Source organism: Mchenga conophoros, linkage group LG20, assembly GCF_057382185.1.
Source record: "Mchenga conophoros isolate Kocher_MC1m ecotype Shallow Benthic linkage group LG20, M_conophoros_male_GT1.1, whole genome shotgun sequence".
NCBI lineage: Eukaryota > Metazoa > Chordata > Actinopteri > Cichliformes > Cichlidae > Mchenga > Mchenga conophoros.
This window is the reverse complement of record NC_140545.1, coordinates 14646995-14671227: the sequence shown is the minus strand read 5'-3', so window position 1 is coordinate 14671227 and position 24233 is coordinate 14646995. Positions and strand designations below refer to the sequence as shown.

Sequence of the window (24233 nt, the reverse complement as noted above, 5' to 3'; positions counted from 1 at the left end):
TCATGGGTCTGACGTGCGTGATCGTGCCATAATCTTGGTGCGCATCTCTGTTACTGTACAGGAAGGAGCAGTGGGGTCAGTCCGTGTGTCAGGTCTGGTCTGTTCTGCTGACTCAGACCCGTCTGGAGAGCCGGGAACATGCAGCACTGGGTGACACCTGCTGCAACACGCTCACACAAAGGCTGGCACATGGTACAGAGGACACACATCGCCTGCACAAACGGGTGAGAGGATGTTATAGTGTAAGGTCACATGTATGAAAAGCAGCAAAAGGTAGAGGGAGAGTCCTTCTACTCCAAAACAAGCCAATCATTTATTTTTTTCAAATAAAAAGATGATTTTACTTCTTTTACTTTACTCTAAAATGACTCCTTTAAAACTGAGCAGGCTCCCAGATATGAACTTGCAGCTTTGACAAATACCAAATACAGTGACGGCTTTAATATAGATCCTAATTTGTCTTGGTAACGCTGGGCCTCATTCACTTAAAAAAACATTACACAGACTCATCTTGTTCAAATTACTGGATGTCAGACATGCTCTCCGTACCTTCTTGTGGTTGAAATGTGAGCAGAATCTTAATTAAGCCACTACAGACATGTCAGAGGAGCTAAGAGGTTTTGTCTGGCCCGACATCAAGCAGAGGAACTCTTTTAGTTTTTCTAATATCACTTTCAGCACTGTATTAAATGAATTACTGCTACAGATCAAAGTAATACTATGGAAACAATATGAAGTGAAGAGATAATTTTACCAAGACAGAATAACTAAATCATATTTAATAAACCTCCAGGTTTTAATGCTGTCAAGCTCTGAAGGTCCTAAATTCCCACAGACTCAAATTTAAAGGTTCCATGTTTTTCACCCTTTTCACTCCTAATGGTACCCTAATTCTAGCGTTTAGCTGCTAGTACTATTTCTAGTACTCTTACCTGTACTAGGAGACTTAGTGTAACAGGCCTTTAAAGTGTAAAGGGCATATTGCATTGGTGGGCAACAGGAAGCCATTTTTATATATTTTGTCTTTATTTCAGAGCAAAGAAGTTGGAATCCAGATGCAAGATGAGCTGCTGAAGGTTACCACTGAACTGCAGACGGTGAGCACATTATACAGCCGTCCTGAGTGTAACAAGACAAAATACTACAGTCACTGAGACTAGCATGTTGACATGGGTTTGTGCTATTGATGAAGGCTCTGAAGACATATAACCAGTACCACACCGACTGCCTAATAGCTGAGGGGAAACTGAAGGAAGCCGAGCGGTTGGAGGAGAGACACACCGGCAAGTCAGCCGAACTGGGCCCCGGACAGCTGGGAGGGCAAAGGCGAAGCTCTGTTAAGAAGATGGAAAGACTGATGGAGAAGGTGAGCCTGTATTTCTGTGAACGACAAAGAACAACAGCAGTCTTAATATGTTTCTCACAAAGCAAACCACTTCCTGTATTCAAGTGCCAGATACTTGAGTACTGTACATCCGGATATTTATCACTAGATGTGGTTTCAAGTTGTTATTCGTGCTAATTCTCTTTCTTACTTTTTATGTTTGTGTATGCACACGCAGAGGCATGGCAGAGTGCAGGAGACCCAGCTGAAGTGTACCAAGGCTCGTAATGACTACCTGCTGAATCTAGCAGGAGCAAATGCTGCCATGAACAAGTACTACCTGCAGGATGTCAGCACCCTCATCGACGTAAGAAACATGCACTTTGTGTCGGGTGATTGTATGTTCATGCATTTATGACACACCTCAGCAGAATAATAAATGAAAGTTGTCACAGGGAGAAGAAAAACAATAGTTTGAATGCACATTCATCCACATTTTCTCACGCTTTTCTTACACCCTTCATTTCTTCTCCCTCTCTCCTGCCAGTGCTGTGACCTTGGTTTCCATCTGTCTGTGGAGAGAGTGATGAAATGCTACCTGGCCAGCAGGTGGCGCATCCAAAAGACTGAGGAGACGGGGCTTAAGCAGTTGGAGACTGCGGTGACATCGCTGGACCAGAGCGGAGACAGAGATGCATTGCTGCAGCAACATGACGCCGCCTTCTGCCTTCCTTTCAGATTCAACTACCACCCACATGAAGGAGACCAGGTGAAGCTACCGTACCTCTGGTAGAGCTGTATGACCCAGCTCAAAGTGTTCAATAAAATGTGTGAAAGTCTAAGTATAAATGCAAGAACAGCCACATCCATTTAAGATAAGGTAAGGTTCATTTATTATAGGTGACCTATGTGTTAATAACAGACCTATACACAGGGTTCTACCATTTCCTTTATTTCATTCGCCTCTCTCTCTTTCTACTCTCTCTGAGCAGTCCCATGAAATAAAGGCTAAAATGCTCCCCTAACATCTTAAAAACAATACAAGTTACAAGTTTTCATTTCCTAGTGCTGTGTGATTTCACTGGTCAAAATATACCTGAATGTTTGCTGAGATCAGCACCACTTTTCTTTTACTATACCTTATTTGACATTAGTTTTATATCTCTTGTGCATTTCAGGTGTGCGAGGTCAGTGCGGAGAGCCAGGTGAGGTACGAGTTGGAGACCAGGTTCCAGCAACTTCAGTCTCGACTTGCTGCCGTTACCTTGGAAACAGAGGAGGTCAGCTATTTGTTTTCTGCCTGTTTCCTTAATGGTCTGTCTGACACTGCGTTAGCCAGGGTGGAGCTTTGCAACATGAGCCTTAAACCTTGAACTCGGAGCAGCTAAACCCACAAATCGCCTTTTTTTTTGCCTTTCTCAGATCAGTAAAACGCTTAAAGCCACACTCGCAGCCCTTCTGGACACTATGTGCGACAGCGACTGTAACCCCTCCCCCGATGTGCCCAGCAACCTATCACACGAGCCGCCCGGTGGAGGCACCCTTCCAAAACTTACCCTTGCCAAGCGTCGAGCCAATCAACAGGAGACAGAGACCTACTACTTCACAGTGAGTTAATGAATTGACATGATTGACAGGAGTTTCCTGATAGCAGTTTAAATGAGCAGTGGCTTTTTTTTCCAAACACAGATAAAAATGATCAACTGTTTTTGATTTATTCACTATTTCTTTCTTTTTTTCATCTTAGAAAGTGAAAGAGTTCCTTACCAGCAGCTCTCTGGCCTCCAAACTTCAAGCCAAACATGATATCCTACAAGATGCCATACAGAAAGGTACAAGGAGGATGGATTTAATGCAGTTTGTTCCAGTGTTGCCTTTGATTATGTCTGCAAAATATCCACATACATTAACCAAATTCCAACATGGCCACAAACTGCCTCTTGGCTTAATGAGCATCTTGCAGGTTTTGTCACTCATATGAAAAAACCTGTTAAAAATAAAACAGAAAGAAAGCATGACTGTACATGCTCCACAGTAACATTTAGAGCAGCTACAACAGGCCAAGTATAATAAGACTGCATCAGTGGTAGTCTCAGATTCTGATACTGTGCATTGCACTGAACTCTGTCATACACACACATATACATATGTTACGAGAGATGTCCTCACGCTCTCCAAAGTTATAGACTGTATACAAAAGATGGACATAGCCATGATGTCACTCTTTCACATATTTTCTGTTTCTGTCTTCCAGCTGAAGCTGTTGACAGCGACCCTTCCAGGTAAACAGACTGTATATAAGAGCTGAGAATAAATCAGTGTGACTGAAATGGAGAGAGTACAGAGGACATGGAGAGAGGACAGTGATGGGCTAAATTTAAACCAAAATTGCTTTTTCCATGATGTATACGAATCTATTTCTAGAGGGGCGGACACCTGACTTTGCAGTTATCAACAATACTACATCTTGACTGTCACTATGGGATCATGCATTTTATCTATTATATTTCCCAGAATGCAATGTGCTCGGTCAGTGCGCGTTCGGAAGTCCAGACCTGTTTCCCAATTCTGCCACACACTCTTCAATACAGACATACTGTCCTACATAGAGGTAACACTCACATTCATTCACACAGAAAACCAAATCCGCTCTTCATTTGTTTTTACTTGTCTTGTATTGTTTGCTGCGCTGCTGTTCAAACCTTCCAAATGAAAACCTGCCACATTGATGCAGAAGAATTGGGGATTGTTGAGGGTTCTTGCAGCACATGCGCACAATGACAGCCCCCCACCCCCCTTGCCCCCTCCAGTGTAGTTACTGCTGCCTTCGTGTGTATGGTCATGCTTATGGCTTACTGCTGGCTTTCTCTCCTTTCAATCCATTCCCCCTTTTATCTCCTCCTCTCTCTCTTGTGAAAGGATTAAAATGCACTGGCCTCTTTGCTGCCTCCTCTCGACTCCTCTATTCAGTGTGTGTGTACATGAGCGTATGTGTGCGTGCGCGTATGCTTATGTGTGCCTCTTCCCACTGCCTCTAAATCTTTATTCCCCTTATTGTCCCCTCTCCCTTCTCTTCTAATCTGCTTTTTCTGTGTCCCCGCTCTGCTGTGTTTGGCTTGGTGCAGAAGAAGAAGGCGAATGTCTCGGACACAGGTACTCAGCACCGTCTGTGTGACTGCTTATGCAGTGCATGCAGACTTGGGACTGTTTACCACAAAAAAGCAGTCACCATGTCTAAGTCGTGTCCAGTGCAGCTTTTTTCAGGGAAGTTTTAGCAGCAGGTGTAAAGCTCTTTTTATGAAATGTGTATGCAGTATTCCCCCTTCAGTCTGGGTCTCTCATGTTCATTAGCCAACTTGTAAAGCACTTTGCTCAACCTTTTACGATAGAATGTGCTATAGAAATAGAATTGACACTGGGAGCCTGGCCTCAGCAACACGCACCGTAAATGTTTAATCTACTGAGGCCCTGAAAAACTGGTGAAATACTCTTAATCTAACCATTTGCATGTTTACATACAGTACAACAGCTGAAAGTCATAGAAGTTGCTGGGTTTTTATTTATTTACATTACACCTATAGTTGTACTATATAATACAGATTTTTTTTTTCTGTGTACAATATCTCATCTCTTCATTGTCTTCATCATTCACCTTCCACACACATTTGAGTAGAGTTTTTCACCGACTAAAATGCCCAGTAGACAAAAAAGAGCAGACAAGAAAAACTGGTGCAGCTGCAAATGCACAGTCACGTTAAGCTCCAATTTAACAACTAAAGAGTCAAAAATATTTCCCATTTTCTCTCATTTGATGATGATGATAGCTCAGTCATTTCAATGCACACAAAAGTTCAGGCATGAACTTCTGTGCACAATCATGAGACTGGAAGGTTGAGTTTATTATGAACCTAATAATAATGATATTAATTTTATGCATCAGTGAGGAAATTGCCTAAAAATCACCTTTACTGGTGAACTATCAAATTGACAGTCATTATCAGTGTCACAGCCCTAATTTACTGTAGCACTTTAATCGTTGAAAATATCAGCTGTCGGTTAGCCTAGCATAGCGCATAAACTGGATGCAGAGAAGAAGAGTTAGCTGAGTTTTGTTGAAAAAGTAGTTTTTTCTAAAATATTTTTTAGATGTTTCTTTTTTTGTGTGCCTTAAACTAACATAGGACACTGTCAGTCTGCATGCTAGCTCTTGTTTCCACTGTGCTAAGCTACTAGCTTTAGCCAAAGTCTTTCTAGAAGTAAGTCTTGTGACTGGTAATGCCCTGTGCAGTTATGTGGGCAGTTATTTTTGATGCCCCTATTTGAATGAATGAGAAAAGAGCCATAACCCTTTAATTATCGCTTGGTCTTAAAAACATCATGTGTAGAATCGACAGTCGAATCTGTTTAGAAAATGCTTTAAAGGTTAGCTAAACTTTTCCTGTGCATGTGCAAAGTTTCATTAAGGCTGCATATCCCATCTGAATCTTGCAGTAATACAAAAAGGATCATCATTACATTACAGAAGTGTCCCATAGATTTCTATTCAGGACTCTTTAAGTGTCGACTTGCTTTTATAAAGTCTTTGTTTTAGCTTTACATAATGGACAACGGTGGTTGTATAGTTTTTAGTTACTTGTAGCCAAGTGCCCTTAAAAGAACCTCAATTGATGAAACTTGTACTTTTCAGTCATCTTTAGTTTCTTGCATTGCATCTTTCTGTCTTGCATATTTCCCTTCCCTGTTATTGGTCTTCCTTTCTTTCATCCTTTTTTTCCTCCCCCTCTCTTTGCATCTCCCTCTGCACTCTGTTTCTGTCTTCAGCACCGCATTCTCGTCTCATCTCTCTTCTTCTAACCGTCTTTTTTCTGTAGAGCTCTGGACAGCAGATTCCTGTGGTGGTTGAAAGCTGCATTCGCTTCATAAACCTTCATGGTGAGTCAGTTTTTGTCATATCAGTAAGTCATGCTGTGAGAGCTTTGGACAGTGAAAATGAGTAGGTGGAAGGACCTGTTTTGTATTTTTTTTTGTGCACTTGTGCATATCAGGCATCTATGAACGCGTCATATGGTGTGAATATGTGTTTGTGTGTATCGCAGGCCTCCACCATGAAGGAATTTTCAGAGTTCCAGGCTCACAGAGGGAGGTGAACCTCCTCAGAGATGCATTTGAAAGAGGTAAGTGCTTTCCTCGTTTTTTCTTTCGTTTTTTTTTTTTTGTTTGTTTGTTTTTTGTACATGTGCTGAGATAGCAGAACTTTTTCCTCAGATGGAGAAAACTAAATCAAAGAAGGGAAGTTGTTTATTTACATTGCAATAAATATGTCAGTTAAAGTTTACACAATTAAAACTGCAGAACACTATAGTTGTTCCATTAGCACAAACTAGTGGTTTACAAAAACTGCGTTTGCAATGAAGCCAGAGCCAGTGAATGTAAGTCTAGCATAACTGAGGGTTGACCTCAATCGACCAAGTAAATTTTAGCAACTCGAATGAGTGAGCTGGATCATTCATGGCCATTTATTTACACAGGAATACTACATTTGTCTTTATCAAGCTTGCACTGTTTCCCAGCCATCTATCTTCTTCCACTTATCCAATTCAGGATCATTGTTGGGGTGGCTCGTGGATTCAAACCCAGGAAACTTCCTGTCATAGTCCTGGGATTTTTGAGCTTGGAATTTTGAACATTTTTAGTTTTGTACAATCAGTTGGGTTTTTTATTACTCACAAAATGAGTTTGATGTCTTTAGAATCTCTTTAGTTCCAGTTTCCATTTGTACTAGAGATTTATTGTTCCTCAACGTTTGATTTCCTTTTATTCACCAATCTCTGTGGTTTCATAGTTTCAGGTGTTTATTGTTTAGATTTTTGTGTTCTTTGTTCCCATTAGGTAGTTGTTTTCCTTTTCTCATAACCTTAAGTAGTTTCTGCTGTGTAATTAAAAACATTTTTTTTGTTTACCTAGTTTGCCAGTGAGTCCTGTATTTGGGTCCTGTTTCTTCCAGAACCATGACACTTTTTTGTTGTTGCTGTGAGGCAGTGATGCTAACTACCACACCAACATACCATCCTAAAATGGTTTAATGTGATTAATTATAGTTTTTCAACCATCCATCCATCTACCAATCACCATAGGGCTAGATGCATGCTACATTCTGGGCCGTGTCAGTAATCAGTTTTCAGTTATTTTTTTAGCATCAATGTTCCACCAAATCATTATGCCATATGTGGCTGTTTTAGACAGGATGCACTGCCTGAAACTGCACCTGTCTCTAAAACCACTAACCTTATCCACACACACACACACAACATTGTCCAAATACCCCAGCAAGTTTGTCTGCGGCCTGCTTGCCCATCTGCTCTGGATGCTCAGATGTCAAATTGCATGTGCCTCAGGATATCTCTGAACCCTAGTTTAGGTCTGACATGGTTTTTTGTTTTTTTGATGAAAAAGATAATGTAAAAATTATTAACTTCCCGCTAACCATTGGCCACAATGAGTTTTAAGAAACACCCCACAACAGCACACATAAAATAGGTCTGGGAGAAATTACAAATATAATACGTCTATAAATAAATATCTGCATATGACCACACAGATATCTGTAGGTAGGGGACGTGACTTTTGGTTCTAAAAGCTTTCTGGTTTCTGGTCCGCTTCTAGTTCGGTTGGTACTGACAGCCAGTGGCTTTGTTTGCGAGCTTGTAAAAAGGTCATGTGAAGTGCAGAAGACTAAACGTTTTTCCCAAATCAACCTCAAACTACCGGCTGACAGTTTTAGCTTCTTAATAGCTCTTTGTATTCATAAACAAGAACTAGTACACAACGTTTTGGCTCAAATGTTCTTTAGTTACAGCCCTGAAAAGCAGACCATGTTCCAAGAGGCTGACACCAACGTTACAGTGTCCTCCTCATGATTCTGCAAGGGCTTGGATCTGCTTGGAGAGCGCCAAACATAGCACTTTCTTCACTTTTCTTTTCTTCTGTGTTGCAGTTTTTAATACCAAAGCAGTTCATCATTTTCTCCTCATGTGGATGTCGCTTTTTTGAGAGAGAGAGAGAGAGAGAGAGAGAGAGATTTTTAATGTGTGTGAGTGAAACAAATCCTTTCAGTTTACTCAAGTGGAACTAAACGAGTATAATAGGATCACCCACTTGTCCGTGTTGTCAGCAGCTCTTCATGATTGAGTCAGCAAGCGAGTATTAACCTGTAACCTGGTCTAAGTTAGATTGCAAATACATCTTACCTTTACAGTTTTGCAAATTCTAACTGGCATGAATCCTTTTTGCCAGTGACTTTCATCATCTATTCGCTAACTTTGTCTTTTCAGCGCTGAGCTGGTAGCATGCAGTTTACACTGTGAGATCTGAGACAACAACATAGAGCTAAAAGGCTTCATAGAGTGAAGGAAAAAGCTCATGCCTGTGTCCTCTGCTACTCCGATTCAGTCATCTCACGTGTGTTTAACCTCTGTGTAGGAGAGGATCCTCTGTCAGATAGTGAGTGTGACCTGGACTCTGTGGCCGGTGTGCTGAAGCTGTACTTCAGAGGCCTCGAGCCTCCTCTCTTCCCCTACGACAGCTACACTCAGCTGCTGGAGTGTGTCCGTAAGACCCCTTATGTAACTTCTCTATGTGTGTGTGTCTGTTTTCAGATTGTGTACTGGTTTCACTTGGGCTTTTTCATGTCTGCTTTCAGTTACTCGAGTATTTCTGGAACATTGTAGTTCCTAGATACTTTCTCAACCTTGGTTAAGCTGACTCAGCCCGTCGCGTACTGTGCAGTGAACCATTTTTTGCCTGTGATCCTGTTTATCTTGATATAACTTCACTGATGCTCAAACACAAAGCAGCAAAAACAATGCAGCGTTGATGCAAGAAGATGCAACTTATACAGCTGGTTCTTGCAGCGCATAGTTTGCTGTGTGTTTATCCCTTCCACTATCTCCCTGTTATTTCTGTAGGTCTCTTCCCAATTCAGTTTTTTTATTTTTCCAGGACAGATGCTCTGAGTCACAATTTGCACAGCTAACCAGTGCAGCAAACCTGCCTGGGGGTTGTTTACTCCCCTTAAATTTGTAGATTTTCCATTAGTGGCATAGCATAATCAATCCATCCTCCTCGCCTCTTTCTTTAAGGAAGGATTTTGGGTGAATTTTGGTCAATGCAGGCTTGGAAAAACTTAAATGCAACAACTAAAAGTTTTAGTTCATCAGGTCATTTTGTTTTCTTCCTGTCATCAGAAATCGAGGAGGAGGTGGACAAAGCCGTCCAGATTAAAATGATTGTCTCGACCTTCCCGAGGCCTCTCCTCATCGTGATGCGTTACCTTTTTGCTTTCCTCAACCAGTAAGTTGCACCAAAACCCAGTGTGGGATATTTTCACATATCAGATATGTGCCATCCTCATAAAACTGCACACTCGTGCCAGAAATAGAAAGTCACCATGTGCGTGTTTGTGTTTCTCTTTTTTTCTCAGTGTGTCTCAGTACAGCGACGAGAACATGATGCAGCCCTACAACCTGGCTGTTTGCTTTGGTCCAAGCCTGCTGAGGGGGATGGATTCTGATGACGCTGTTGCTAGGCAGCCACAGGTTAACGACCTTGTCAAGACCATGATCCTTCAGCATGACAGCATCTTCCCCAGCCAATCGGAGCTGCCGGGCCCTGTTTACGAGAAGCACATGACTCTGGAGCAGGAGTACTGGTGAGAGGAGTACTCATTGATAAAAATGTTGTTTTTGCTGCAAAAAGACAACAACTCTAAGTTCTTAACAGACAGCAATTTCAGTGAACACAACGCAAAGTAAGAAAACAACTTTTTCAGTTTGACATCAGAAGCAGCGAGTTGCGACCTGCTAGTCATGAAAATAATGTTGTCTAGTCCCTTTGTTAACCCTTTGTTTAAGCCAACGTTCATTGCATTGGCTGCCCCTCACAAACCGATGGTTTGAAATGCAGGTGGGTGGGGCTCTTTGTTTACATCGAACTACAGAGGACTGATTTCAAAGACACCCTGAAAATCAAAGTGTAAAAGTTCTGCAGCAGGCTAGTTCATTTTGCAGAAATTTAATTGTAGCAACTCAAAATGGTACTCAATTTGTATGCCCCCACCTGCTCGTATACATGCATCACTATAAATAAGATGGTGGATAGTGTCCTGGGGATCTCCTCCCACAACTGGACCATCGCTGAGCTCCTGGATAGGCTGAGGTGCAACCTGGAAGCATCAATGGACGGAAACATAATTTCCCCGAGGTGTTCCATTAGGTCAGGTGGGGTCCTCAGGCCACCACATGAAGTCTGTTTCACATTGTTGGTCAGAGACATTCACACCAGTGTCCTGCTGGAGGTCATTTTTAAGCTCTGGCAGTGCTCAGCCTGCTCCTCCTTGCACAAAGGAGAAGATATCTGTCCTGCTGATGAGTTAAGGACATTCTACATCCCTGTCCAGCTCTCCTAGAGTAAATGCCTCTCCCGGAGTCTCCTCCATGCTCTTAAGACTGCGAGGAGACACAGCAAACCTTCTAGCAATGACACGTATTGATGTGCCATCTTGAGGAGTTGGACTACCTGTGGAACCTCTGTAGGGTCCAGGTATTGCCTCATGCTGCCAGTAGTGACACTAAACTAATGCAAAACTAGTGAGAAAAAGTAAAAATACGAGGAGGGGAAAAAATGTCAGAGGCCTCCAGCTGTAAAAGCATTTCTGTTTTAGGGGTTGTCCCATTGTTGCCCCTCTAGTGCATTACCACCAAAGCAACTGAAACTGATTAATACCCCCTCTGCTACAAAACTGAGAGGATCAATATCCCAGAAATTCGGCTGATGTTTGATCCTGTACTCAGATTAAAAAGTGTACCTTTGGGCTTTTTTGAGCAGTAAATTAAGTAAATACATAAAAGTGCCTATCACGCTCAGTCTGAAAAGATATTTGTTGAAGTATTTACTGTCATCAGTAAATAATTGGGCAGCAGCCTTTTTGCTCCAGAGATTTGTTGTTCATGTCAAACTTTTAAGACTCAGGCTGAGATGGTTCCAAGTACATAAAGCATCTTCACCCCTCAGCCCCCTTTTCATGGTTCATCCTCTTGAAACAGAATTTCATGCCACGCCAAAGGCACTTCTGTGTAGCTCATAATGCTTTGTGTAAAAACATAACGCTTAATGCTATTAAGCCGATTGCTCGCTAAAATGGAACACTAGCCTCCAGGCTAACCCCCTACAACCCAAAGTCAGTCTGTTTCCTTCATGATCTTTTTATTAAAAATCATTCAGTATGACATTAGACCAAGCCTGAGGTTTTAGGGTCATTTGGGAAATCTCACAGCAGTATGAAGTCTTGCATAAAGAGAGGCTGTGGTGTGACAGTTAGCGGAAGAGAAGAGGAACCGAGCATGACTTTGGTTTTCTGCTTTTCTGCAGTGAACCAATCACAGAAGAGGGAGATGGTGAGACCGAGCATCTGCCCAGTGAGGATGGTCAGTACGCATAAGCACCAACCCTGTCACATTATTGTACTGTTACACCACAAAGGTACATTATAACCTTGCTTTGTGTGTCTGCTGGTGTGTACAGAATGGGAGGCGGTGGCTATGTTTGACTACGTGGCGAGATCCCCGGCGGAGCTTTCCTTCAAGCAGGGAGAGCCTCTCATCCTTCACAGCAAGGCCTCTTCTGATTGGTGGCGAGGAGAGGTGGGAGGGGTTAAGGGCCTCATCCCTCACAAGTACATCAGTGTGCTGGAAGGGTGAGTGACATTTCTATGTCACATAACCACTGCCAAAATGAAATTTCATGACACCCTTAAGGCATCATTATCATTTCATACAGAATTTACTGTTTTTGCCTGCTATTCAGGTCAGTTTATTCAGTGCCACAATTCAAAGTGAAATTAAGGCAAATCGGTTTCCCTGAGTGAGCGCCACGGCAGCCTGCAGTATGACTGGATAGATTTTCTTTAATAACTCATACGTTTGGATACTGTTAAGGTTTAAAGTTAGGAGTGTGGCTGCTTTGAACGACAAGTGCCGACACGGGCACCTTGGGTAATTCGATTCACTGAACTGGACCTCTCCATTACAAATGGCCCCACTAATATTCTTTACCAGTTAAAGTGACAGGAATTGACAAAATGAAAGAAAAACAGCGTCTGTGTGTGTGTGTATGCTGATTGGATGCCATTAAATCAGATAAACTGGTAGAATTTAAAACCCACAAGTGGAGAGAGAAAGTATTTCAGCATCAATTCATATTCTCTGCTTGTGTGTAGGTGTCTGAACTGCATATCTAATTCATAGCGCCTTATACCAATCCCCAGTTATCTCTAATACAGATATGAAGAGATAACAGTGCTATGATATCCAACATTTATCAAAGTTAAAAACTGTGGCCTCAAACATTCCCAGGAGGGTGATTAAATATCAGTGCAGACTAAGCACCACCAGGACATCACAAGTTTCTCAAAGGTCATTTTCTTTTTTGAGGAGCTGTTGCTTTATTTTGAAGTTATTTTGTTCTTGTCACACATAAGTTCACCTCTGCTGCTGGTCCCTCCTACAAAACGTTTGTTGCTCAGTCTTCATCCCATATTTAAAACTGTACTGCTTGTGCTTTCTCTCGTGAAATATATATCTCTCTCCTTCTCCTCCCTTAGGTCAGATCGAGGGAAAAGAGAAGAAGGAGGAGGAGGTGGAGGAGGAGGCAGCACTGGAAACCTGACAGCAGAAGATCCACAGACAGAGAACACAACCCGGTACACAGAAGCATACACAGACGAACAAACACACTCAAATGCACACTGCGGTTTATTAAAAACATGTAATAGCCATAAACATCTAAGTACACAAACTCATACGTCTACCCAGCTCCACATTTTTGTACAAAGAAGCATATAAGCTCGTGTGCGTAAATAGACTTGAAAGTTCAGAAGTTTCTGTGTGTGTCTTCACAGGATGCGGGTGAACAGCGATAGCGCTTCGTTGCCAGGACGGCAGAGAGGAAGTGAGGGGAGCCCTAGTCGAAAGCCACCAACCTCCCCCGCCACACGACACCTGCCAGTGTAAGACTCGCACCTATCTTGACGCACTGCAGGCCTCATGCATGTGCAGCGTTACTCAGATTGATATAAATTAGGTTTGCAGCCAGTTGAGACTGTGGATAAACTCTGTTCAGGAAAAAACTGCATGAGGGGAAGTAATGTACACATGAGAGCCACGAAGTTTTTGCATTACATTTTTTGTACAGCACCACATCACCCTCTGTTTGGACTGCTTACTGAGAGTTACAGTGGGAGAAAATAAAACTGTCATTATCTATATACGTGTGCATCTGTCTATATAAACAATGTGCAACATTACCATTTACATAGTAGTACACAGTCTTTATTTGCATACATCTGGTCATTCGCAAACTGAAGGCATATTACATCCACTGTAATATCTCATTTTTTTCCACTTACAGTCAGGTACATTCAGTAATTTTTTTATGTTATGTATTACAAAAAACTGTATCATAAGTCTACACAGAACTTGAAACAAACTGATGCATTCTCATTAACTTTCCCAAAGTTTTACAGCTTCTTCCAGAGTAAAGGTGCACGCTTCTCAACTGGCATTGACAGCTGAGTTAAACAGCAATCTGACAGCCTACACAATAATTCGCTTCAATTCAATTGTTTATTATATAGCACCCAATCATAACTCAAGGCTCTTAGTACCGTAAGGACCCTACAATGACGTCTATGTAAAAGTGTAAACTATTTAAGGGTGGGTGATTTTTCCCGAAGTGGTTGTGGCAATCATCAGCCAATCAGGATTGGTGGAATGAGACTGTTGCTTTTGAGAAATACGCAGGGAGGAGCATCCCATGGTGAGACATTGAAACGAATGCTAGGATTGAGCACTCACTTTTAACAGGAAGAAACCTCCAGCAGAACCAGGCTCAGGGAGGGGCAGCCATCTTCCTTGACCAGTTGGGGGTGGGGGAGTTGGGGGAGGAATAAAAGACAAGCTGTGGGTGATTAATAATAAAAAATAATAATAATTAAATGCAGACTGGTGTATAAACACAGAGTAAAAAAAGGTGAATGGAGATGAAACACTCGGTCCATCATGGGAAGCCCCCAGCAGTCTAGACCTATTGCAACATAACTAAGGGAGGGTTCAGGGTCACCTGATCCAGCCCTAACTATAAGCTTTGTCAAAAAGGAAATTAAGCCTAATCTTAAGAGTAGAGCGGCTGTCTGTTTTGTTTTTTTAATGTTTCAGAACTCTTAATAACAGTGCACTATTCTGGGTTAAACTGCTAGTCACTACTCTTGTATTTTTTAGTTTTACTTCATGGTGCCGGTGTCCTTGTGTCTTTGTATCAGTAGCCCGACACACTGATGCAGAAATTTGTCGATTTGGCTCATCTCCACAGTATTTCTGAGAAGAGCTGCAGCTGCTTACAGGTTTAGGCGGGAGCAGCACTTTCTGCTGCTGAGGATGAGGAATTTGTGGATTTCGGAATCAGATTGTGGAAAAGCAGAGCTACAGCATAGAAAGTAACATAGCAGGTCAGAACACTGCTTTCCACAATTGCACAATTCAGCTGTGGAATAAATGAGGCAAAGCCCAAAACTTTAGTCTTTATAGCGTGAGAAGATGGAGAGAAACTTTTCCAACACATTAAAGTAAGGTTCAGATCAGAGGTGGCATCTGCCCGTGTCTTTCAACATCTCTGTTAAGCTGTTTATGTTTTTTTCTTTCAGGTCTCAGGAGCGAAGGCACACGTTGGACACTCTGAGACAGGGAAACTTCAGACCCCCTGACAGACCTCCATTCATTCAGGCAGAAAGAACACCAATTGATAAGGTTAGCGGTGTAACATATTCAACCCTTTGTTAACAACCAAAACAAAAGCATTACATTACGAAAAATTCTAAAATGTGGGTATGACTTTTTATAAAAAAGTTCAAATGTATGCACAGTATGAAGCAGTAACTTTGCTGGTGGTGTTTTTTTACGATGTTTCATCTGACGAGTGTTAGCTTGCTAGTTTTGCTCGTTGACGTTAGATTTATATTAGAGACTTTTGCATTGTGGCTCACAGCTGCAGGTCTATTTTTGCTTTAAAATGTTAGTTTTAGAGTTGCATCTCTGTCCTAGCTTGCTTTACTGGGGGTTTATTATGCACTCACATAGTCTAAAAGTAGATGTTGGTGCAATTTATGAAGGTTGGTATTACTACATAAAGACTATTAAAAGCAGCCGTGGTGGGCTTTGGGGGTTTTTTTGCTCTTCTTTCTGGTTAACACCACTAATGCAACTGTGAGAAAGGCGGTTATATATATTCAGAACTGATGATTAGAGAGGGGAAGTACTTTTTATTTTACAGAGAAGGGCTCTAGATAGAAAAATCTGAAAATCCTCTGGAGCCCACTGAAACTCTGAGGTCTTCATCACGGCTGTTTTTATTAGTTCATTTCATTTATTAGTTCAGATTGCTTTAAAAAAATTCATTTAAACAATCAGTTGCCATATTTGTTCCAAGTGACGCATTTTTGTCAACCTGCACAGTAACTTAACTAACCACTTACCACCACTGCAAACCATGCATGATCAATCACTGCTCTAAGGCATTACTATCATCACATAATTATTTCCCAGCATACAGTAATGTTTAATCAAAGCATGTTTTCACATAATAAGTGTGTGGTTGTGTAGCATTACTTCTTGAGAGCAATTTCCTCATACTCTTTCCATCCTTGTTAAATTGGACAAGTAACGCATGTGATAAAACACTCCAATAATCTAAACAAAGAATGACACCATCCATTTTCTTGGAAATGGTCCTTTATATCAGCGGTCCCCAACCTTTTTTGCGCCACAGACCGGTTTAATGTCAGACAATATTTTTACGGACGGGCCTTTAAGGTGTCTGTGATAAATACAACAAAATAAAATGATACGATCAAGACAAAAACTGTGGTATTTTGTAAATATAATAATAAACGCAAATTCACTGTGTGATTGTGTAACTTTATTAGCAGCGTCCTGAAATGCACCAACAACATTGAGAATAACATCCTCCTCTCTGCCCCTTAAAGCTCTCTGGTCGCTATGGTAACGCATAAATATTTCTTTCAAAATAAGACACACAACTTCAACACGGGAAACAGAGTTAACGATAAAAGCCCCCGAAAACCTTAAAATTTACACCCGAGCCACAACTCTGGCGGCCTGGTACCAAACGACTCACGGACCAGTACCGGTCCGTGGCCCGGGGGTTGGGGACCGCTGCTTTATATGATATTTGGATCACATCACTTCTTGATTCTGAGTAAGTAACTATGATGTTAGATGTGAGAGTGAATTCATTCTGCAGTGAGAACACCACCAGCAACTTATGTTGTTCAGTCAGTGGACTTTCTGTTAAAGTCTAGATTAAATTGACTTTGTATACAAAACTCCACCTTCAGAGTCGCTCAGTTATGAGATTCCAAGTTAGAGCCTTCACAAAAAAGTGATGAAAAAAAAGGACCTTCCAGTCTTTAACAGTGTCAGGATGCAGCAGTAGAATAATGCAGTATGTAACAGAAAAACTTTGATGTTCACCTCCCCTCCTCCTCCTCCTCCTCCTCCTCTCGCTCTCTCAGGAGATGATCAACCGTCAGATGAACTCGGTGTTCAAGGAGCTCCTGTCTCGCCAGCCTCCCTTGCAGGGGTCCGGCATCACTGCACCTGTGGCCACTGCAGCCCCTGCACCCTCCTCTTCCTCCTCTTCATTGTCCACCTCCTCCTCTGTTCCTCAGGCTGCCCCTGTGGCCAAAAAAGCAGGATTCGGTCTCAGGGGACGGGCCCTTTTCAGACCGGTGGACTGAGACTAAGGAGGGGACAGCCAGGAAATTATTGATTCATTGTCTGACAATGATAATTATCCCGCTGATGCCAATTGTGCATTTGGGAAAGATCTTGATTTTTTTTTCTTCTGTTTTTTCCCATTTTTTTTTGGACACGTGTATAATAAGTGAGTCTCTGCCATCTCATAGTGCCACTATTCTCTGTGCCGTGTATGTCCAGTGTGTCTGGTTTTAGTCTCTTTTTTTGCTTTGTTGTTGTTTTTTTATGGCCTGGTCTGCTTTTGTTCTCAATCAGGGATGTGACTTCACCAGACTGACTATTTAAACACAGTTGCCATGATACTAACTGTACATCAACAACAGAAGACTAAAACTGCCCCCTAGTGGCAGGTCTGAGATCAGTTCACCCAAAAACCTTTTTCCTTATTTAAAAGAGAAAAGAAAACTGATCTGGGGCCTGTGTCTAGGAGTGCCTTCACATCTTTTACTCTACATGTTTAATTCACTTGAAAAGATCTGATAATTTTCAATTCTGCATATTATAATAAAAATGTGACCCAGGCAGATGTGTATGGAACCCAAAGTGTTCAGTATTAGCAGCAAAACATTGTGGCATGATAAAAAGAAAGTGCTCCCTGTTTCAATTCTAAAGGTTTGACACATCACTGCATAATAAAAATAATCTTTAGCAGATCTTAAAATTAAGTAAATAAAGCCTCAGATGAAATACAAAATACAACACATTTTATTGAGGTATTGAAGTGTGTGAAGAATTAAGTACTCCTTTACTGCTTTCATATGAAGTAACAGAAATAGTGTCCAGGTGCTGCTATTTAAATCCACCTGATTAACTGAATCAACAAGCAAGTGTCACCATGTATCATCTGCAATGATCTTGGGAGGCATCTGTTGCTGTCCATCAGTCTGGAAAGGTTTTTTTTACACATTCCAAACAGTCTGAAGTCCATCATTCTACAGTGGAAAGGAATATTTACAAGTGATAAATATTTAGGAATGTTGTCAATTTTCTCAGGAGTGAATGTCCTGGGAAATTTATCCCGAAGTGATATGAGCTACAACTGAGTGAACAGGCCTCATTTAGAAAGTTTAAGTTATTAGCAGTATACCTGGAAAAACACTGATCCAATATGGTTTGTATGGAACAGGAAATGGCCGATTTTAAACATGACATCAGCTAACTACTTCACCAGTTAACGAAAGTTTACTGTCTAACCCATGTTTTTTCCAGCTGACTCTTTTTGGAGAACAACATGCTAGGCACATCATATTTGTTGCTTTATATAAAAGAAGTTTATTGGAGTTACAGCAGTAGCTAATTTAGAATTGGTTTGGTTTGGTTAGCAGCTAACCCTGCTAGCTCAACAGCTAGCAAGGTTAGCTGTTAGCTGCTTTAGGACGGTAGCATACTGCTAAAAAAAAAAAAAGGTAGTGAAAAACACCTCTGTCATTAAATAGTGTGTTATTGGAGAAAAAAAAAAATAAAACAAAAAGGTTTTTTTTAATATTTTGTGAATATTTTTTGAAAAATTCCTTTCAAGCTAAAAAAAATGATCAAACAACTTTTTATAATGATTATATCCTAAATCATCTCACAAATTACAACTTAACATTTACATTTATTATTCTGTTGATTTTTTATTTCATATTAATTTATTGAAAACTGAACACTTTGAGACTCCGTGTGTGTTAGCTAGATACGCTGTTAGCATTGAGGTTGGTATACTTGGTCTTTGCATAACAGCATGTTGTGTTGAAAAAACACAGAGAAGAAAAACACATTCCCCTTCATATGTGACGTGGCCTGATATGTTGGCCAAATCTCAGGGCTTATGCAGAGTTAAGGACAGGCTAACTCAGGTTTGGCTTAGAAGGAATAAGAAAGGGTTTTCTCTCAGGTCTTAGGTCGACTTACTCTTCAGCTGGAAACTGTGCCCTTGTCTCGAGAGCCAAAACGGCCCCTATATCAGAGAGGTGTCCGACTCTTTCTCTGATTTAAACTGTGAACACCATGGCGCCATTTTGGTGCCACAATTGAAACTCTTGTCTCATTCATCCACACTTTGGGCCCCCCTTGCTGTGTTTATGGCATCATCATAGGCACTATAAAACATGGACGTAGCTACCGTGATGTCACCTGTTGGTGTCTGAGGTCCCGTTTTGAAGCCACAAGATGAACATTTCTGTTGTCGCCATCTTGGTTGCAAGACACTGGCTCCAATGAGGACAAGCAGCAGTGAAACTGCTTGCTCATTGCTCAATATCTTGTGCCTGACAAGTCGTTAGACAGTGCATGAGCAGAAAATGCCACTGCTAATCTTCCTTTTTGAGACATGATATAACCAAGATTTTACTTTTTATTATTATTGTATATGACCCAAAACAAGTGACTAAAGTAAAGTTTTACCCAAAGACCCCTACAGTCTTTTTCAACAACAGCTATTGCCATCTGGTGGCCTTCAGAGAGAATGCAGGTTTTTAGGCACTTCTGCATTGGCTTTATTTTTAGGACCAGGAAGCATGTTTTTTTCCCACAGGTCCCATTCAAACGTGTTTCAGGATTCCTGCAGCGAGGTGAACAGCTCCTTTGACTCTAAAAGCATTTTAAAATCTTACATACATCATCTCACATTTTTTGTGTTTCAGTATTGGAAAAATGAAAGAAGAGTTGTTTTGTTTTCCCTTCTTTTATTGATTCTGCATCTATGGTTAAAACACCCTGTTGTTCTGGATCACTGTTCGATGATGTCACTAAGTTTACTGCGTCCAACTGTATATGTGGTTAAAAAAAATGAATAAAGATGACAAAGTGATGAATGGTTAACAGATTGTTGTTGTATTTAAGGGGATTGTTGTTCATTTGACTGGTGTGACTGCCACACGTGGTTCAGCTGAACTCGGGCATGATGGGGGTACAAGTGGTTGCGCTGTGCTTCTGAACATGGCTCTTCAGTAGTCACTCAAAGATTTTGCCTCTGGAAAAATAAGCAACCCCAACTTCCTGCGTGTGACAGTCTCTCTTGCAGTCTGATTCATCACTGTGGTGAATCAGTGTTGTATTAATGTTAATTGAAACATGTTTACGACATAATTGGTCTCTGTGGGTGCATGTGTCATTGTTTCTGTTTTAGGAAACCACACCAATTCTGTAATGCGATCATTCGGACCCGTCTGCTCCTTCTCCTAAAATAACCCCTTGACACAGCCACCCAACACACACGCACACACACACACACACACACACATAGAGAGCTACTGTACCGCATTTGCACTCCTGACACACTAAGTCGGTGTCAGACACTGTAGGTGTCTGTGTTGTGTCTCTGCATGTCCTGTAAATTCCACTTCAGCTTCGAGGGACATTGTGATGAAGCCGCTGAACTGATCTCATTGACATTTCAGATTAGCACTAAGCAGAGCACCCCTGCCCCATCTTTCTCTCTCTCTGAGGGTCTCTGTCAGTGAGAAAGGATTAAGATAGCATTTTGTTTTTAAAAAAAAGGTAAGTCAGACATGATTTATTCATATCTTTGCTGTCTCTGTGGTGAATCGTAAATCTTGAATTGAAAGTTTCATAGGACGCACCGATATATTTTTTCACCTTTTTGATAGAAATGTTCTAAATGCACACGTGTTAGATCCGACCACTGGCTGCACTGTATCTAATGCGACCACTGGCCGCACTGCAGAGCTTTCCATTTAAAAATGCCGTCTTAAAATTACCAGCTGCTATTTACAGATTTTGGACTGACTTCTTTTTCGGGAGGCTGAAGAACAGGTGGAAGTGCCAGAGCTCAGCTCGCTTTTACACTGGCCTGCAATCAGCTGGAGGAGTGAGTCTCTCTGTCTGTGGGTTGAATCTAGTTGGCTTCAACAATTCTGCGTGATTCGAATGCAAACATTTACATTTGCTTTTAGCGAAGATGATGATGGTGAGCGACGACTGCCTGGTGGAGTGTAAGATTGACGACAGCGATGAAAACGACGAAGGGGAAGAACAGATAAACACTCCCCCTCCTCCCCCAGAGTTTGCATCCAAATCCTCAACCCCTGCACCCAAAGCTCCAACTCCACCTGGAGCTCTGACTACGCCCAGGGCCCCGACTCCACCCATAGCTCCAGCTCCACCTGCTGCTCCTCCTACAGCAGCAGCTACTCGTCCTGTCAGCAGGGATCCTCGTGGTATCAACCAGCACCTAAAGGTCCTGATGTTTGTTCTCTTTATTATCAGTCTGCTTTGTCACAACATCTGCCCTTGAGTCCTAAAATCCAGATGTCACATGCATAGACACAGTCCTACCAGAAAATTGTTTTTTTAACCTTCTAATTGGATCTGACCAGTCTCAGAACTGTTATCTATATCTATGACAAAATATCTGAGATAAAAATGTATTTTGGGGGAATTTGTACACTCTTTATAAGACTATCTTGGTTTTTAAAATGCTGCACACTTGTGAGGCTACACAATCATTTTCACCCTCATTTTCCCATCCGACAGACAGATGTCCCTGTTTATTTATTTTTTTCCCTGGGTTTCTTTTTGGCTTTTTTGGGAGGGGGCTCTTTCTCTTTGGAAAGAGTTAAATGGGACAATCTATAGATGACACAAATAAAACCCCAAAGAACACAACAAAACAGCAGTGAAATAACCCTTATTGATTGAAAGAGTTAATGCAACAGAAAACCTCAGATAAGCCAGACATGACACATTTCATTTTCCCAAACTTTGTGACATTTTGATAATAAAACGAATTTAAATCATTTTATATTGTTTTATTTTGAAGTTAACTAGATCATTTTTAATCATTTTTAATATAACATTAAGCTGACCAGAAATGCTGTGAATGGTATTCCCAGAGTGATCGCTCAGATACAGATATTCCAGATAATTTCCTGCTGCAAACATAGTTTCCAACATAAGTTGTCTGAGTGAAAAAACATAAAATATAATAAATTATTTCTGTTATAATGGAATATCTAGGAATAGGAATGAAATAGCTTTCAGTACAGATACACAAACCAAAACCTGCATGTTCCCAAAGCACATTGTGCATGGTTGTCATGTTAAAGATCTAACTGATCAAGATAGCAGTTGAAACTATCCTGATAAAAATAGAATTAACTTTGGCTAGTTTATTGTGTTCAGCCTCAGCGTTCTCTCCTGTTACCTTTTACAGGTGGAGGTCAGTGATGTGTTGGCAGAACCCAGCAAACCTCACAGCATAGACCAAGTGTGGATTTACAGCGTCACTGGCTTTGAGAATGCTCGTATCTGGACGTACCAGTGCCTCTCCTTGCTTTTTGCTGTGCCCTGCGCTCTCGTTTGTGGCATTTTCCTGGCCATTCTTGCCTGCCTTCATGTCTGGTATGTTGGAGAGTTATTAAATATTTCTCCTCTGGACACACATTGCTTTATCTGCAAATAACCACAAACACACATCCACAGTATTATTAGGATTATTGGCATGTTTTTTTTTCCTAGCAAGAAAGAGTGTAGTTAGCCTCTAATGAAACATCAGACACAGTCTCTACTTTAAAACATGTTCAATATAACATTTGAGTGCATGGACTATATATCAGAGATGGACAAAGTTGTCACGTAACCCCTTACATATTCGTCTCTGCCCAGTTCATACCAGCATCCTGTTTTACTGTGTGTATACAGTTAGGATTAGGACTAAGGGGCAGGGGCAGTTCTTTATGGCGCAATTCACATGTGCAGAAATACGTTTGCAGACAGTCACATGTTTAATAGCTTTCTTTGCAGATTCCTGCTTGACATTATACCAATGTCACATGAATAAAACTCTCTTCTAGACACTGAGGAAGGTTCACTAAAATGAAACCTCAGTGGACTAAGGTCATAAGTACGGAAGAGCCCACTTTTCTTTTTCCAGTGGCCCTAATCCTCTTCCATACACAAGCAAAAGAAACCTTATTTACAGTCTTGGCTATCCTGTTAGCAGTATTGCAGATGTCTCACTTATAAATGTAAAAGGATTTTTGGGTCAAATAAGACTTTGTTGTTGTTGTTGTACTGCAAGTGTGGTCGCACCACAGCCAGCAGATATTCAGCAGTACAAATTTTCAGCTTTGTTACATGCGCGCAGAAATTTCTCCAATTTGTGTGAATCTTTTGATTATGTCCTATAGATGATGAGATATGTAAAATCTTTGTAAATGTGCAGCTGTTGCAGCTTTGGACAAGTCTTGTGTTTTTGTTACTGGTGTTTGAACAATTGTTTCACAATTTATAGATTTATTTTTGCAAGCTGGTGAACTTCTGCCCCTCTTTACTTCTGAGAAACTCAGCCTCTCTTCCTGTAGCTGTTTGCCACATGAGTGTTCAGACACATTACACAGGTGTTTCTGCTGCCTAAGCCGTCTTCACTAACTTACTCTGATCTTTGTCTGTGCCTAGGTTTCTGGTTCCCTGCATACAGCTGAGCAACACTTTCCTTCCATGCCTGCGGTCCTTGTGTATGTGTGCCGTCAACGTTGTCATCTCTCCATTCTGTGCATCTGTTGCTCTCTGCTGCAGCCAAATCGCAATTTCACTGTCGAACAAGGACTGGATTCAAATGAAAGACAAAGACACAGTATGAATGCAAGATATGCACTCAGTGGGTGACTGAGTGAATGCTTAAATTGGGGGCCTATTTCTCATTTCTTTCTTTTTCTTCATGTTTTTTTTAATTTATGTTTTATTAACCTGCTCTGTTAATCCTACTCAAAATGTTTTCTACATGTAAACCAATTTCTGCTATTATTTCCACCATCAGGCTATAAAGAAATGTACTGCTACTACTGCTACTACTATTATTATTGTTGTTGTTGTTGTTAATCATTTGATTTCTGGTTTATTTGTATGAAAGCTGAAACAAACTACAAATAAAAATGTCAAGACTTCCACGGGTATTTTTTTTTATATTGGGTATTTATTTATTTTCCAAAATGAAATAGATATGAGTGTAAATCAAACAACTTTCAAGAAATATTAAGGTCACAAATATTTTGTTTTTAGTTAGTTTTTTTTTTAAGTAGAAA

General features: G+C 41.0%; 2 protein-coding genes across 5 annotated transcripts in view; both read left to right on the top strand.

Moving 5' to 3' along the window:
• LOC146550522 (SLIT-ROBO Rho GTPase-activating protein 3-like) overlaps positions 1 to 20010 on the top strand; it is a 31337-nt gene extending 11327 nt beyond the window's left edge. The window contains exons 4-24 of one of the 2 annotated variants that reach the window (XM_085259083.1): positions 62 to 224; positions 1035 to 1097; positions 1193 to 1366; positions 1563 to 1691; positions 1872 to 2093; positions 2503 to 2604; positions 2747 to 2932; positions 3072 to 3156; positions 3579 to 3606; positions 3839 to 3935; positions 6196 to 6256; positions 6421 to 6498; positions 8804 to 8932; positions 9568 to 9673; positions 9804 to 10031; positions 11750 to 11805; positions 11903 to 12074; positions 12981 to 13079; positions 13278 to 13385; positions 15078 to 15180; positions 16965 to 20010. In XM_085259083.1, coding sequence (XP_085115209.1) covers positions 62 to 224; positions 1035 to 1097; positions 1193 to 1366; positions 1563 to 1691; positions 1872 to 2093; positions 2503 to 2604; positions 2747 to 2932; positions 3072 to 3156; positions 3579 to 3606; positions 3839 to 3935; positions 6196 to 6256; positions 6421 to 6498; positions 8804 to 8932; positions 9568 to 9673; positions 9804 to 10031; positions 11750 to 11805; positions 11903 to 12074; positions 12981 to 13079; positions 13278 to 13385; positions 15078 to 15180; positions 16965 to 17189 — 2614 coding nt within the window. In that variant the 3' untranslated portion in view covers positions 17190 to 20010. Of the gene's footprint in view, positions 1 to 61; positions 225 to 1034; positions 1098 to 1192; positions 1367 to 1562; positions 1692 to 1871; positions 2094 to 2502; positions 2605 to 2746; positions 2933 to 3071; positions 3157 to 3578; positions 3607 to 3838; positions 3936 to 4449; positions 4478 to 6195; positions 6257 to 6420; positions 6499 to 8803; positions 8933 to 9567; positions 9674 to 9803; positions 10032 to 11749; positions 11806 to 11902; positions 12075 to 12980; positions 13080 to 13277; positions 13386 to 15077; positions 15181 to 16964 lie in introns of both variants that reach the window. The other variant, XM_085259084.1, reaches the window with a different exon arrangement.
• A 462-nt stretch (positions 20011 to 20472) lies between these two features.
• cav4b (caveolin 4b) lies at positions 20473 to 24233 on the top strand. 3 transcript variants are annotated; one of them, XM_085259809.1, is made up of 5 exons: positions 20473 to 20688; positions 20926 to 21019; positions 21110 to 21388; positions 22364 to 22551; positions 23608 to 24233. In XM_085259809.1, the coding sequence occupies exons 3-5, from the start codon at positions 21110 to 21112 to the stop codon at positions 23789 to 23791; spliced, it is 651 nt and encodes a 216-aa protein (XP_085115935.1). In that variant the 5' UTR covers positions 20473 to 20688; positions 20926 to 21019; the 3' UTR covers positions 23792 to 24233. The 3 variants fall into 3 exon arrangements, with proteins under 3 accessions (XP_085115935.1, XP_085115934.1, XP_085115936.1); XM_085259808.1 differs by having other exon boundaries at positions 21105 to 21388; XM_085259810.1 differs by lacking the exons at positions 20473 to 20688; positions 20926 to 21019 and having other exon boundaries at positions 21026 to 21388.

Coding starts and splice junctions, on each gene's coding strand:
- cav4b (XM_085259809.1), top strand. CDS start 21,110: ATGATGATGGTGAGCGACGACTGCCTGGTGGAGTGTAAGATTGACGAC. Junction 21,389..22,363: donor GTATCAACCAGCACCTAAAG/GTCCTGATGTTT, acceptor TACCTTTTACAG/GTGGAGGTCAGTGATGTGTT. Junction 22,552..23,607: donor CTTGCCTGCCTTCATGTCTG/GTATGTTGGAGA, acceptor GTCTGTGCCTAG/GTTTCTGGTTCCCTGCATAC.